General features: G+C 35.1%; 1 protein-coding gene across 6 annotated transcripts in view; it reads left to right on the forward strand.

Annotated features, from left to right (window-relative positions):
- The window catches only part of SMARCAD1 (SWI/SNF-related, matrix-associated actin-dependent regulator of chromatin, subfamily a, containing DEAD/H box 1), an 83578-nt gene that overhangs the window by 35633 nt on the left and 32041 nt on the right, over positions 1-15904 (forward strand). For all 6 annotated transcript variants that reach the window (XM_054484811.2, XM_054484813.1, XM_063663918.1 and 3 more), the window contains 3 exons: positions 6213-6314; positions 7296-7377; positions 9141-9532. In XM_054484811.2, coding sequence (XP_054340786.1) covers positions 6213-6314; positions 7296-7377; positions 9141-9532 — 576 coding nt within the window. The remainder of the gene's footprint in view (positions 1-6212; positions 6315-7295; positions 7378-9140; positions 9533-15904) is intronic.

Below are 15904 nucleotides of genomic sequence, written 5' to 3' on the forward strand. Positions count from 1 at the left end.
CTCTGCGTCCCGGGTTCAAGTGATTCTCCTGTCAGCCTCCCACGTAGCTGGGATTACAGGCGTGTGCCACCATGCTCAGTTAATTTTTGTGTTTCACCATATTAGCCAGGCTGGTCCCAAACTCCTGACCTCAGGTGATCTACCTGCCTTGGCCTCCCCAAGTGCTGGGATTACAGGCGGGAGCCACTGTGCCCAACCTATCAGGTCATAAAGAATTTTTTATAATGCCTCAGGTACTGGTTGAAGAAGGGGCAGCAGTGATGCAGAAGCAGGTACCATGAGAGTCTGAGACACCTGCACATGCAATTTATTTGTGTCTCTTGAACTTACTCAAGTCCAGTCTCAAGTATACCATTTCTACCTGATGATGGGTTGCTGCTGCCAGTGCTCCGTTTTAGGCTAGGTAAATCAGATACCCAGATCACATAACGGCTCAAGTCTCATGGTCATTTGATGTTCTGTGGTCAACCATTCTGCTTTTATCAGGATTTATTGTCAAGTCAATAGCTGTTTCACAAAAATACATCAGTCAGTTCTGTTTTTAAAATGTGGATTTATTCCAGTGTTAATACATTAGAGAACAATTTGAGCATAATCCAAAATTTGCATGTGTTTATGTGCAGTTTTGTCCATGGGAAATAGTAGGTGATCATAGAAAATTGCTTCCAGCTGAACTAAGCCACATAGGAATGCATAAAACACACACGTTTCCAGTATCCACTGGCTGCCTCTTTTTACCATGTATATTATCCTGTTAGGTGGTGATATGCTATTCTTTGACATTTGTGTGCTTTTAGTGCTAGTAGTGGTTGCTTTAATGATTTCAAACAGTGCTACAGTTTCCTACAAACAATGCTACAGATTCCTAAGCCTTTGGCTGTCAGACATAACTATTAGTGTAGATATGAAAGCTGCAAAAGAATTTTTCAGCAGTGATACGGAAGTAAATTGAAGGCAGCTATGCATGGTGTTAAATTCTTGGTTTTGATTAAACAAATATCTGTTATGAACACATGCCTCGAATAACCCAAATATGAAAGACAGAAAACATTCTCTGGGATTTAAGGCTCCTAAAGGTAACATAACTGTGATATTCAGCACCAGTGCCAAATGGAGATTTGAAGCTGAAGCCAGTAATGTCATTCACCAAACTGAGCCTTTTAAAAGAAATTGTTAACATCAGCCTTTGAGGTTCATGTCAGGTATAGCAAAAATGTATGGATGGCTGCCCACATTTGCATTTATATTTTTACTTAGTTCTTCTCTGTTAAAGAGGATGAATGCCCCAAAACATTTAAAAAAAAAAAAAAAAAACTTTAAAAATTCTTACAGTGTATCAAGCTCTCTTTCTACAAAAGCAGAATTCAACCTATGTCACATTCTTCCTTTTGCCTCCAAAAAACCACCTCTCTGATAACAGCCCCTTTTTAAATGTATGACAGCAGTGTTTATAACTTACTATTTAAAGTGAACGTTTAAGATATTAATCGCTGTTATCTAAGGCAGGGATGCAGAAGTGGTTACAGAATGTTGGAAAAGGTTTAACATTGCAATGTCATTGTTGAAGCCTGGAGTAATATACCAAGAGTGTTTGTGTTATGTGTGGCAGAAAATTGCCTTTGACTTGATTCTTTATTTTGAAGAATTTGATACTTCATAGAAATTTTAAAAGTTCAAAACAAGCCATATTGATCTAAGAAAACAGTTTGGACTTGGAGCAGTCAAAAATGAGGATATTGAAAAGTTTCTAGGGTCCTGTCCTGATGATCTAACCACAGAAAACATTCAGCAACTTGCTGCTGATGGCTGTGTGGATACAGAAGATGTTGATGACAGTGATGATGAAAGTCAGAAGTCTGTGTATGCCATGACGATGTAATACAAATGATCAGATGTTTTAAATGCTGTGAAAATAATTGGACTGCCTTGAAGATAATGGCTTTACTGCTGAAGATATTAGGATAGTCTTGTATGGCATCCGGATGAATTTGGAACTGTACAGGCAGCTTTAGTGTAAAAGGAGACTGGCAACACCACAGAAATTTTATTTATTCTTTATATTTTAAGTTAGTACAGCAGACATAACACAAGGACAGTGAGCTACAACCTTCTGTATCTGGTGTTAAACATTTCCATTCATTTTCAGATAACCTGTCTTCTGCCACTTCACAATAACTCATAAGCTGTAACCCTTCCAATGTCCACGAGCAAACTTCAGCTCATAGTTATTGTAGTATTTAGGTATTAACTATTTAATGTGTGTAAAATTGTGGTATCATTTTTATTAGATTGCTTTCTCTTTTTATGTGTCACTGATGAAGTTTTTGACATTGTATCTCTAACAGTTTTTCTCCTAAAGGCTGCAATTTTTACTTTAACAATTTTGCATAATGCAGTAATTTTTGGAAATATATGTGTCACAGCAAAACTGACTCTGGTCAATAGAAGAGGACATGATGACCTTTCTTTAAAACTCTCTGCAACAATTTTCCTACTGGGGCTTGCCAAGGACTTCATACAATATCCTTACCTGCAACAGATTCTTGGAGAATCATTGCATCTGCTGGTCATGAAACCCAAGTGGCAGAGTACGTTGTATTGCACTCTGGACCTGGTACAGAGCCGTCTCTTAACCTGGGCCCCATTCATAACTGACAGTCTTTTTTTTTTTTTTCTTTTGAGATGGAGTCTCGCATTGTTGCCTGGGCTGGAGTGCAGTGGCATGATCCTGGCTCACCGCAACCTCCGCCTCCCGGGTTCAAGCAATTCTCCCACCTCAGCATCCCGAGTAACTGGGATTACAGGTGCCTGCCACCACACCTGGCTAATTTTTTGTATTTTTAGTAGAAACGGTATTTCACAGTGTTGGCCAGGCTGGTCTCAAACTCCTGACCTCGTGATCCACCCGCCTCAGCCTCCCAAAATGTTGGGATTACAAGCGTGAGCCAGCGTGCCCAGCCATAACTGACAATCTTAAGAGGTATTTTATAAAATGAATCAAGCAGTAGACACCCTAATAAAGTATATTTTGCCTCCAGTGTGCAGTGAGCTCCCAATGTCCAAACAGTCTAAAGAGGCAGATAGGTGTGGCCTTTCTTTTTTGTTAAGAGTGGAGTTTGCAACATGCTCCCAACTACACTCCCACAAAAGTGGTGGGCCTCAGAGTGAGGATGGTTATTCCTTCACCCTGATATGTAACATGTACGTATCTGACCAGTACCATTGAAAATACCCACTACCTGTATCAAGTCCAGTCAACATGATGTCAGTATAGTAGATCAAGTGATACTCTCTAGACTGTGCAAAACCATCTAAGTCCATGAGTACTGTATTATTTGAGAGAGCCAGGAAAGTTACTCTAACTCTGAAAACTGAAGGTATATCATTAAACCTGCCAAGATAAAAACAGATTGCTTCTGTTTGATCTAATTGGGATAAGGGAAAAAGCAGGTGCTTGATTGATAACTGCATAGCCATATTGATTTGCTCCAGCAAAAATACCACATCCTGTAAAGCAGCTGCAGTTGGAGTTTGATTGTTTATGATACTCTTAAATAATTCTCCCAAGACTCATCTACTTTTTGTATAGGTCAAGGAGGCATCTTACATTGGGATGGGATGGTGGTGTCAATATCTGCAGTTCCTTTAGGACTGTAGTAATTGCTTATTATTGTTGTTTTGCTTGAGAGGGACAATTCTAGGGACTTGGATTTGGTGTTTCCTATAATAGTAGTCCATACATCATGGGTCAGGGAACTAATATAGTATGGGATTTCTGCCAGTGCCAAATATGTCTGTTCCAACTATGATTCTGGAGATGGAAAAATAAGCACTGGGTCGAATCATATCCCTTGGGCCCGCTGAGACAGATACAGGCCCACACTTTATCAGCTAGCTTTTGTAAAGTGTCTGTGTAACCTCCTGGACCACATGAGTATATTCAGTCACCAGGGATTAGCAGAGCTGGCAGAAGTGTGGGACCCAAGAGCAAACAGCACATGATAGGCACACCATCTACTAAATATTTGATTCCGAAGAGCTGTTTACTGTTTTCCAGATATTTTATCTGTTTTTTTATTGAGGTGAAATTCACGTAGCGTAAAATTAACCATTTTAGAGTGAACTATTTAATGCTATTTAGTACATTCACAGTGTTGTATACCATCATTCCTGTCTAGTTCCAAATGCTGTCATCACCTCGTAATAGCATGCTATACCCATTAAGCAGTTTCTCCCCATTCCCTCCTCCCCCTAACCCCTGGCAACCACACATCTGCCTTCAGTCTCTGGATTTACCTATTCTGAACATTTCATTTAGGTGGAATTATATAATATGTAACCTTTTATGTCTAGCCTTTTATTTTTTAATTTCAGAAAAATGTGTTTTATTTGTTTTTTCTTTTTTCAACTTTTATGTTAGAATTGGGGTACATGTGCAAGTTTGTTACAAAGGTATATTGCGTGATGCTGAAGTTTGACGTATGAATGAATCTGTCACCCAGATAGTAAGGATAGTACTCCATAGGTAGTTTTCCTTAACTCTTCCCCCACATCCTCCCTCCGCCTTCTTGTGTTCCCCAGTGTCTGTTGTTCTCATTTTTATGAACATGTGTACCCAGTGTTTAGCTCCCATTTATAAGTGAGAAATGTAGTATTTGATTTTCTCATTTCACATTAGCTTGCTTAGGATAATGGTTTCCAGCTACATCTGTGTTGCTGCGAAGAACATGATTTTGTTCTTTTTTATTAGTCTCTTACATAGCATAATGCTTTCAAATATACTACAGTGTTCATTCATGTTGTAGTGTGTATCAGTACTTCATTCTTTTTTGACTTAGTGATACTCCATTTTATGTGTTTACCGCAATTTATTTGTTTGTCCATGACGCACATTTGATATATTAACAAATAAACAACTTCATGAAGTTTAGGTAACACTTATGTAGTGAAAAAGCCGTGGTCTAGTGTTAGATACTTGGATCTGTTCCCTCCTCAGCTGGTTTTTGTCCATCTGTGAGCTTTAAAATACTGTTCTTGGAATTTCAGTGTGCCTGGGCTGTAAAGGTGGCAGTGTGAATTTCTGAAGATTTTGAAATGTTTTCTCCAGATGGATTTCACCAGTATGTCTTATTATTCTCCTGCTCAAAATCCTGTTGGTTCTGAAAAAAAGACTAACCTTAGGCTTTATTCCATGTTAGCTCTGGTTTAATTCTTCATCCTTGTAACCTGTTGACATTCTCTGCATTTGAGCCCAAGTAGACCACTTACTATTATGAAACACATGTAATTTTCTTCTTTAATCCAGATATCCATAGCATTTTATTGGTCTCTGTTTTATGAAATTTTATTTTACTCCATTGTGCAGAGGAGGTATCAGAATTTAGTTATTTCTGTCTAAGGTACTGAAAGAGAAAAATAGCAATTCAGTTGTTGGATAATAAAGGAGGCTGAGGAAGAAGATTGTATTTTTCTCCATCTTGTGTGTATAGTATGTGGTGCAGTTCTAAGCAGAGTAGAAAAATGCTTTTTGATTGACCAGAATTTTTCCTATGCATGAACACAAGGAGTCTTTTCTTTTTGCTTAAATGTGGACTTTAACCAGTTTCTTCAAGTGAAGTTAAGTGACAGAGAAGAAGGAAAAGTGAGACTATGTATAGCCACAATTCTCATATTAATCTGTTTTGTTTATACATTATTTAGTTCCACTTAAATTCCTTTTATCGTTGTTTCAGTTTTATGTTGTGACTGAGCAATTAATATTTAAGCCATTCTGTGAATCAAGAGTGAAGTAAAAGTAAACTCTTCTCAGAATTTGAAATTTATAGGTGGGTATATAATAGTGAACATAGAGATATTTGTATCCTTTTAAAATTTACCATTGTCTTGGATAAGGCATCAGTATACTTGAATTATATTGAGTTAATTTGAGGATCATTCTAGTTTTTTAGCAGATTTATCTCATTTGAAGCACTGAGAATAAAGTTTGAGTTACCGGATATGCAATCAGGGTCTTTCAGTGATCTTAAGTCAGCAATATTTTTCATCCTTAAAGACATAAATATGTCAGTGTTCACAGAAACAAAAAGAAACAGTTTGGATTCTTCTGATTGATGATGATAGTTTTCAGATCAAGTCAAAATACAATGATAATTGCCTTAAGACCATTGTTATTGGTATCTCTTAAATTGTTTTCTTTTTTTTCTCCCCATTAGGGAGAGGAATCAAATGAGTCTGCAGAATCTAGCAGTAATTGGGAAAAGCAGGAAAGTATTGTACTGAAATTGCAAAAGGAATTTCCCAATTTTGATAAACAGGTGAGTAGTCGTGTATGAAAATTTAATCAGTGTGTACTAAGTGTTTTTATTATAAAATAGAGTTCAACCACATAAAAGCTTAGGGTGAGTTTTGTATTCTTCTAATTAAATGTTCTCCTTTTATCAATGTTATAAAGTATTTTCATACTGTTTATTTATGTTATTTACCTTGTTTACTATAGTATCTATACTGTATCCCTAAGTCATTAAAAAATAACCGTAATAAAAATTGTGAACTCATTTATAACATGTAAGTCATGTAGAAAGTGATCTGTAACCCTGCCCCCATCAAGTAACTGCTTAGTTTTTTTCATGTTATCATTCTTGAAATTTCTTATAAGAATTTAAAAAGTATTCCATTTCAGTGTCATAATATTTCATAAGCTTTCTACTACTTCCCAGATAGTAAGAATATTTTCAGAGTCATTAAAGACTCATGCCACGCATCCTGTTGCTAAAAGGCCCGCTGTTTAATCCCATGATCATATATAGAAGGACATATTTGTTTAGCATTTAGAGTACATTTACACTTGCACTGATTTATTTGAGTATGTATGTTCAGATAGTACATCTACTAAATTCTGATGAGCTGAATGCAAAATCTTGTTGCAATATTGGTTCTTTACCTATGTTGAAACTACATGTTTTGAAGTTGGCAGTTTGTAAAAGCCTAGCTGCATATTGAAATTTCATTTTTAATTGAGAAAACATTTCTTGATCCTCTAGTGTTCACAGTACTTCATAGTGAGAGTTAGAAATGCAAAAAAATGTCAAGTTTTCTTTCCTTTGAAGACTATTATGTATTTGTGGAGGTGAAATTACACAGAAAGCATTTGTAAAGCAGCATAAAAACAAGTGCAAAATAATCAGATATGAATTCTCTGTTTTCAGGTGATTAACTTATTTTTAAAAGAGCATAGACGTTTTCTGCAAGTTGCTAATTTGAGATTTTTAACAAAAAGATAAATGACTTATTTCTAGGAACTTAGAGAAGTACTCAAGGAACATGAATGGATGTACACAGAAGCTTTAGAATCTCTAAAAGTGTTTGCAGAAGACCAAGGTAATTATTCTGGGTCATAGAAAAGACATACTTCTCATTATGGTCTATATTTTAGTATATAAGAAAACCTATTAGCTGTTAATCAGAGGGTAGGATTGCAAAAGATGTTGAAAGTAATGATGTAAAAACATTCTTTAACAACCAGTTTTTAAATGTTTTGACCTGCCTGTTCTTTATCATAGTGTAAAACAAAACAATAAATATCTTTTTCTATTTGTTCAGTCTTTCTTAATAGTTAAGGCTACTTTTAAATTGCCATGTTTTATTGAGTGTAAAATAAACTTTTTAACAACTGTCAGGATGGATCTTGTGATTGGTGATATCATGTCATTACTGTAATGTAGATGTCTTAGCCTGTACTTGCACAGATATCAAAAGCACTAGCATCAAAAACTTAAGGGTATCATAGGCATGAACACATTTTGGAACACTCTTAATTCTAGGAACCAAATGATAGAGGAGAGGTGGTAAGGAAGAGTTGAGTCATACATGTTTAGTAACATACCTAAGGAAGAATCAAGTAGACTAGCTCTTCATAATTGCAAAGCCAGCTTTAAAAGCCCAGCATGGTAGCTTTAGGTGTTTTGGGTTTTTTTTTTTTTTTTTTTAAATAAATTGTTTTAAAAGGCTATACTACCAATACTGTTGATGGCACAGAAAATGATATTCTGTGGCAAAAAGAAAGCCACCAAATCTGAGTTTTCAAAATGAGTCAGAAGAGCCATGTTATGAATGTGAAAACATTTGAGGAATACTTTAGCCAATTTATTTTGCTTATTTTTTATAAATGTACAAAAATAAAGGTATGATAATCTGTGTAAGTCTAATAGCTTTTTGAGTAAGTAAAAATTTCTGAATAAAGTATTGTATTATAGATTGATGCATGTTTTCTCACTGGTACATAAAATAATGGTGTACCTTCATTCACAGGCATCTTAGAATTCTGTAAACTGATAATCAGTGATAAAGTAGTGGGGCTTTTTGATAATACTGTATTTGAATAATTTTTTTTATTTTTTATTTTTTTTGAGACAGAGTCTTGCTCTGTCACCCAGGCTGGAGTGCAATGGCACGATCTCGGCTCACTGCAGCCTCCACCCCCCAGGTTCAAGCGATTCTCCTGCCTCAGCCTCCTGAGTAGCTGGGATTACAGGCATGCACCACCATGCCTGGCTAATTTTTATATTTTTAGTAGAGACAGGGTTTCACCATGTTGGTCAGGCTGGTCTCGAACTCCTGACCTTGTGATCTGCCTGCCTCGGCCTCCCAAAGTGCTGGGATTACAGGCGTGAGCCACCATGCCCAGTCTATTTGAATAATTTTTAAGTAACGATGAAACTTAGAATATTGAAGATAGTATTGGAAAATTATGGATAGTTGAAGCATACACACTTTTTATTAGTAAGCTTTATAGTAGTGTAAGCATCGTTCTGCTATATTCTTCAGTGTTGGCATAGTTGAGTGGGGCTGCTAGGAACATCTGAGACATCATACAGATATGCAGCTGTCATTTATGTTCTCAGGACCTTTGTTAGAAAATAGAGATTTATATTTAATTCATTTTAAAAACAAGTTATCACCTGCTTTTGAAACAATTGTTTAACTTCAAATTCTACTTAAGTATTTTTAAAGTGTATCAAATTTAACAATAAATTGTGGTTGAATTCTTCTGTATTCAAAAGGAATAGGTAAATGTTTTAAGTTTTTATTTGAAGTCTATATGTATTTCTAATTTAGTTACTGTTTTTGTCTTTTATATACAGATATGCAATATGCATCACAAAGTGAGGTTCCAAATGGAAAAGAAGTTTCTTCAAGAAGTCAAAATTACCCTAAAAATGCAACTAAAACAAAACTAAAACAGAAATTTTCAATGAAAGCACAAAATGGCTTTAACAAGAAACGTAAAAAAAATGTTTTTAATCCAAAGAGAGTTGTTGAAGACTCTGAATATGATTCAGGTTCTGATGTCGGTAGTTCACTAGATGAGGACTATAGTAGTGGTGAAGAAGTGATGGAGGATGGCTATAAAGGTAAAATTCTTCACTTCCTTCAAGATGCTTCAATTGGTGAACTTACTTTGATTCCTCAGTGTTCTCAGAAAAAGGCTCAGAAGATAACAGAACTCCGGCCCTTTAATAGTTGGGAGGCTCTGGTAAGGCTTTATTCTTTTTTTCCCCTTGTATGTGTGTGTGTATTTAATTCACAGTACCGGTTATAGTCAAGTTGTCTTCAGCCCAGGGAAGCATAGATGGGTGGCCTTATCCTGTGTAAAGTCAAACATTACTTTCATTGTAAGCCAATAGTATTTCAAATAGTGTCATATGACCTAATTTTGAATGAATTAAGGGGTGATTTTCCTGAAAAAACCCAAGCTGATTGGCTGGGAATACTGTCACTCATTCTTTTGCATAGAAACTTGGTTCATTTCACTGCAGAAGAAGAAATTAGAGCTTACATTTAGGAAGGAGTTGTTTGCTAGCCTGTTCTGATCTGTTACTGCTGAGACACCATGCAGAAAGCAAGAATGTGGCAGAAATTTTACTACAACTACTTGAAGAGCAATAGCAACGGCCAGGGGAGCTCCATGATTCAAAATGCCAGCCTAAGTGTTTTATGCTTCACCACAAAAGAAGCAATTGTTTATTTTCTTTTTTTCTTCTAAAAGTAACAGCTCAGTCTGTAACATGTTTTTGTTGGTTAAACAACGCAGCCATTTTATGGAGTGTAGCAGGCTGCAGCGTTTTTAATTGGAAAGATAGAAAAGTTTCTGGAAGCCTAGAATTCAAGCGTTAGGTGAAGGGAAGGCATAAGCACTGGTAAGTACACTTTGCATGATCATTTTCTGGAATTTGACTTTCTGTAAACAGGTTTTATACAGAATACCTGCATTTTGAGTTTTATGAATGCCAACAGTCATCAAATCTTATTCATACAGATAAATATAAGAACTCTTAAATTTTGCTTCAACCCTTATGTGGGCTTTTATAGCAGGAATTGTATATAGGCCTGTTGTAAAAGCAATATGGATGATTTTTTACAGCTTTAAAAGATGCAGCAACTCTTGATGCTTTATAAAATTTTTTAGGAAGTTTTATTCCCTAAGTGAGGGAGCGAAGTTGCTTTTGTGATTAATTTTATACTTGAAACAAATCTAAATGAGCATTAAATGCCCTGGTAAGTGTCTTGAAGTGGCGGTAGGGGAGAGTCCCTGAACAATGGTTGTAAATGCATTTTTTTTTTAATTAAAATATTTGAAAAATACAGAAACAACATTAATAATATTCCATAGCTTTAAAAAATAATAATAAAACCATTCGTTTTGCCTGAAGCCTTTGCGTTTCCAGAGAACATCTGTCAAAGCAGGCCCTTTCAAAACTTGTTTGGCTTTGCCTGAGTGATTTATTTGTTAAAGTATTTGCTGAAGGGCTTTCTTGTTCTTCTTTTCTTCCTTTTCTTCTTTCTTTTAATCTTTAATGGTCTCTTATGTTGTTGCAGAGTAGGGTTGCTCAGGCTTGTTGAGATTCTAATTTATTTAATAAGATATGCAATTATCTGCACTAGTTTGTTTAGTTGCTGTAAATACTTGCCCGAATATCTTACAGTAAAAGTAAATTATACAATTTTACCGGAGGTATATGTGCCAGATGTTTTTAAAAAATATTCAGCAACTTAACATGTAGAAAGCATATTTCCCCTACTAATTAATCAGCAGAGTTTAAATTAGTCTTGACATGAATTTGGAGATTATGCATTACTTACTTAAACCTCCTAACATCTTGCCCCTTTCTAAAAGTTGAACATAAAGACTATATTGTTTGTTCTAACCATCCGTCCAAATGTGAAATATTTTATGTAACAGTCTAAAACGTATCTGAAAAGTAAACTTTCTACTTGAGTTCAGTGAATACAGTGCTTTGCTGTCCTTAGCAAAGTAGGTGAATGAGCTTTTTCAAATTAATAGTGTAAATTAGCAAGTAAATATATATATGCTTTAAATTTTAATTTGCTTAGAACTTTGAGCTTCTACTTTAAAAATCTTTAGAATTTTAAATGTGACTTATTTATAGAGTACTTTTTTAGCCCAAACTCTACCCTAGAGCAGATTTAATATCTTAATAAAATTATCAAAACAAAAGTCAATATTATGCATATTTTTTAGTTAAAAGCTATATAATTTGCTTCTTCCCTGTTAATCAGTGAGGTTTGATAATGTACCTCTAAACAACTTCAAAAGGAAACAAAAGCCAAAAAAATTGTTTTGTGTTGATAGCTGCCATATTTAGAAATTTCTGTGAGAATTAGTTGAGGTTTTAATCATATTACTCAGTCATATTTTAATGAAAATTACAAGGTATTAAATATATTAAGAACAACCTGCTAACAACTAGTTTGCTCTTTCGTGAAATCATTGTTTAATCTTATTTAGTCTTAAGAATTGGGGAATTTCTATTTACAAACTGTAAAGTTCATAAATATTTCATTAAAAAATGCATACTTGAGCCCATGAATAAAGTACATATGTACAATAGTAATTTTTGTTAAAAGTGAGGTTTCTTTAACGTTGGTGATTATTAAATGATTAAATGTAATCGTTAGTATTTCATTGTCTTATTATAAAAGTAATTTGAATGTGAAAATTATATTGTGCCTTTTAAAACAACATTTGAAAAGTTGTAGATCATTGGGTTGTTTTCAAGGTAGTAGACATATAAATGTAATATAAGTGTAGTAGATATATATAAAATGTCAGTATAATATACTTATTAATATCACCTACTTGGTAATCTAATTACAGTAAGTTTAAATCTAGAGGTTACTACCTTTCTATACTACTATGACTTATTTGTCAGATAATTATGCTTTTTGAAACTAAAATACTCTTAAGATATTTTAGTCATCCTCATTTTACATGAGGAAAATTTGATTTTTTTTAAAGTATATTACCTAAAAGGATATATTTATGCTTCAGCTTTATAATCATTTATTCTATGAGTCAAAATTTAAATAGTTTTTAAATTTTTCTTCATAATTTTTTCCATTTTACTTACAGTTTTTCTGCATAATAGCAGTAATGTAGGTGCCTATTGTGAGAAAACCTCATCATTAAATCAAGTAGGCTTCAGAAATATAGCAAGCCAAAAATGTCATTAGTTTAAAAACGTGTACTGTTATTGTGGTAAAATTGGAATTTTTATTGCCAAATTTCACACATTTGATGGCATCAGTTCACCATCCACTTACTGGATTTTTGTCTAGCCTTGCACACAGTAAGGAGGGGATATTATTATGTCTGTGAAAAATATTACTCTGTTGCATCTTTATATGTTAATCAGAGTAGTAATGTTTTTATGCTGACCAATGCAACATGCATCAGTAACTCAACCTGTAAACTTTCATATATGCATCTGCTTTGTTAACATTTGGATCAGTGTAGATCCAGTTTTCCTTGGCTGATAACCAAGCAACTCAGGTTTAGTCCATGTCACACACTATGCTTCTCATTGTGTTACTCTCATCTACTAGACTGCTGATTTTGTTTTTTGGTTTTTGTTTTGTTTTGTTTTGAGACGGAGTTTCACTCTTGTCACTTAGGCTGGAGTGCAATGGTATGATCTCAGCTCACTGCAACCTCCACCTCCCAGGTTCAAGCGATTCTTCTGCCTCAGCCTCCCTAGTAGCTGGGATTACAGGTGCCCGCCACCACACCTGGCCAATTTTTGTATTTTTAATAGAGATGGAGTCTCACCATGTTGGCCAGGCTGGGCTGGAACTGCTGACCTCAGGTGATCCACCTGTTGCGGCCTCTCCAAGTGCCGGGGTTACAGGTGTGAGCCACTGCATCTGGTCCTTTGCTTTGTTTAACTGGTGATTTCTGTAAAATACCTGGCCTAAATTGGCCACTTAAAGCATGGTAATACGTAGTATTTCTTCCTTCTGAATAAGGTGGCACCAGTGAATTTATTTGTAAGATTACTATATATTCAGGCTTGTTTTAATTTGTGTAAGTTTGATAAGTTTGTATTAAAAAAAACTGCAAGTACATTTTGAGTACTTTGTAGGCTGCTGCCAGGTATTTATAATAATGAATAAGCTTGGGACTCTGTCCTCAGGGCTGTCTTTTGGTAAGTGGGGATTTAATGATTTGAAAATTAAATCTGCTTTTAAACAGTTTCCTCCTTCCTATGGAAATTCAAAAATATCTGTACAGTAAGAGTGACACACTGTGGCAAGAGAGTGATACTTCAGATGCTGACTATTTGAAAGAAAAAAGTCCTTTGAGTAGTCACTTGAGTTTTTAATGAAGAGATCATGATTGGGGCCATATTGATGAGTTTTTTTCATGTAATTATTCAGGAAGTAGCAATTAGCTTTTTTACTTTCTTCCTCCTGAAAAAAGATTTATCATTTTTTGAAAATGATTTGTTTTACCTAAAATTGAAATAGTATGTGCAGAAATGAAAAAGTAAAGTTTACCCCAAATTCTACCAAAGATACCCACCATTTAAGATGTTTTGAGCATCATTTATTTATGTATACATTTGTATACTTCTTACCATGTAAGCAGGATCATCTTTTCTGTGCTTTTCAGTAACTTCAGATTTACTAATAGATCCCACATTTATAGGGTACTTTGTATTTCTTAAATCTTTTTGGGGGGAAAGTTAAGTAACTTACAGGATTAAGTGACTTCTGTGTTCAGAAAACAGTAACATGGTGGCAGTAGAGTGTTCTTACATCTTTCCTTAAGTGAGAGCCCTTCTTTCCCCCTCCCCAAATTGTTTCTTTACTGTTTGTTAATGTTTATACTTTTATTATTTACACATATACTTAGATTAACAAATAATTCTATAGGCTTGTTCCCCCCCAAAAAAAATCTATATCCACCCTTTTCCCCAGCCTGTTGCCCATGCTGCAGATAACTTCTTTCGTAACTTTTTGTCTCATTGTTCTGATCACCTCCATATCTTTATGTAATATAATTATAATGCGCTTTTTGTCATTTGTAGGTCTTATCCATCAACTTAATGTTATAGACAATAGGATTTAGCTCTCGCCATCTACCTCACTTCACATGCCCATTTTCTGTTCCCCAGTTCTATTAATATATGTTAATATGGTAATTTTGAAGATCATTTTTAGTGTCTGCGTTGTTATGACTATGCAAATGCCTTTCATAGATGAACCATGTAGTATACTACATGATTTTTTTTTATTTTTTTCTCATTTTTTTTTCTAGTTGTTATTTGTCTCAGGTTTTCTCTTTATTTTCCTATATACTTGTCATTAGGTCAACTCTAAAGTCTTTTCCAGTTGCCTAAATTTTCCGTCAGATTTTTTTTTTTTTCTTTTTCTTTTTTCAGACAGTCTCTCCCTGTCACCCAGGCTGGAGTGCAGTGATGCGATCTCAGCTCACTGCAATCTCTGCCTCCCAGGTTCAAGCGATTCTCCTGCCTCACCCTCCTAAGTAGTTGGGATTACAGGTGTCTACCACCACGCCCGGTTAATTTTTGTATTTTTAGTAGAGACGGAGTTTCATCATGTTGGCCGGGCTGGTCTTGAACTCCTGACCTCAAGTGACCCGCTCACCTCCACCTCCCAGAGTGCTGGGATTACCTGGGCCTGTCAGATTTTAGACATCTCTGGTAATCTGTCAGTTTCATCTTTTTTAGAAAATCAGGAATCTTACCACCTGCTCTGATTTGGAAGTGGCCTTAGCATTTCATTTTCCTGTCATCCTGGAGAATCCTTTTATCTCTCTCATTTTGAGTCTCTTGTTTCTGAATTCAGTGCATGCCACTTTTTTTATTCCATTGGTTTTGTAAGTGCATACTAGGTGATAGATGAATAACATAGTGAAGCTAGATGACCTGATTTTGAATTCTTGTCTGTCATTTTCTAACAGCTTACATATCTGTAAGCAAATATCTGTAAGTGGGGTGTAATTATAGTGCCTGCCTATGGGAAAGTTTAAAAATTAAATGCCATCAGTTGCCTGGCTCTTTAAAAACATTAGCTGCAGATATTCACAATAATTTGCATTGCAAATGTTGTGTATATTATTAATGAAATGCTAAGAAACTATTTGTTTTCTGTTTGTCCACTAAGTTCTAGCCATATTGAATCAAACTTTCTAAAATCAAACCATTCTTCTTTTTTTGTTGTTGTTAAATATCCATGCCCACCCTATAGCTTTTTAAATCAGATTTATGGCTGGGCTTATGGGCACATTACCCACAATATATTAAGACTAACTGTTTTAGCCTCCCTTGTGATAGTTTGACAAAGTTCATTCTAATGGGATGTGAGCAGTGGTATGTTACAACCTTTGGAAAGCGTTGTTTCTTCCTGCCGGTAGAAGGGTCAATATGATGGTGAATGTTGAGGTTATTGAAGCAACAGAGTTAGAAGAATCCTTAATTTTGGAACCAACATACCAAATCTGAATCAGTTCCTCAGATTTTTATTTACATGAGAGATTAATAACTTCCTTTTATTTAAACCCGTGCTATTTGGGTTTACTGTC

This window comes from Pongo pygmaeus, chromosome 3 (genome assembly GCF_028885625.2).
Source record: "Pongo pygmaeus isolate AG05252 chromosome 3, NHGRI_mPonPyg2-v2.0_pri, whole genome shotgun sequence".
NCBI classification, from domain to species: domain Eukaryota; kingdom Metazoa; phylum Chordata; class Mammalia; order Primates; family Hominidae; genus Pongo; species Pongo pygmaeus.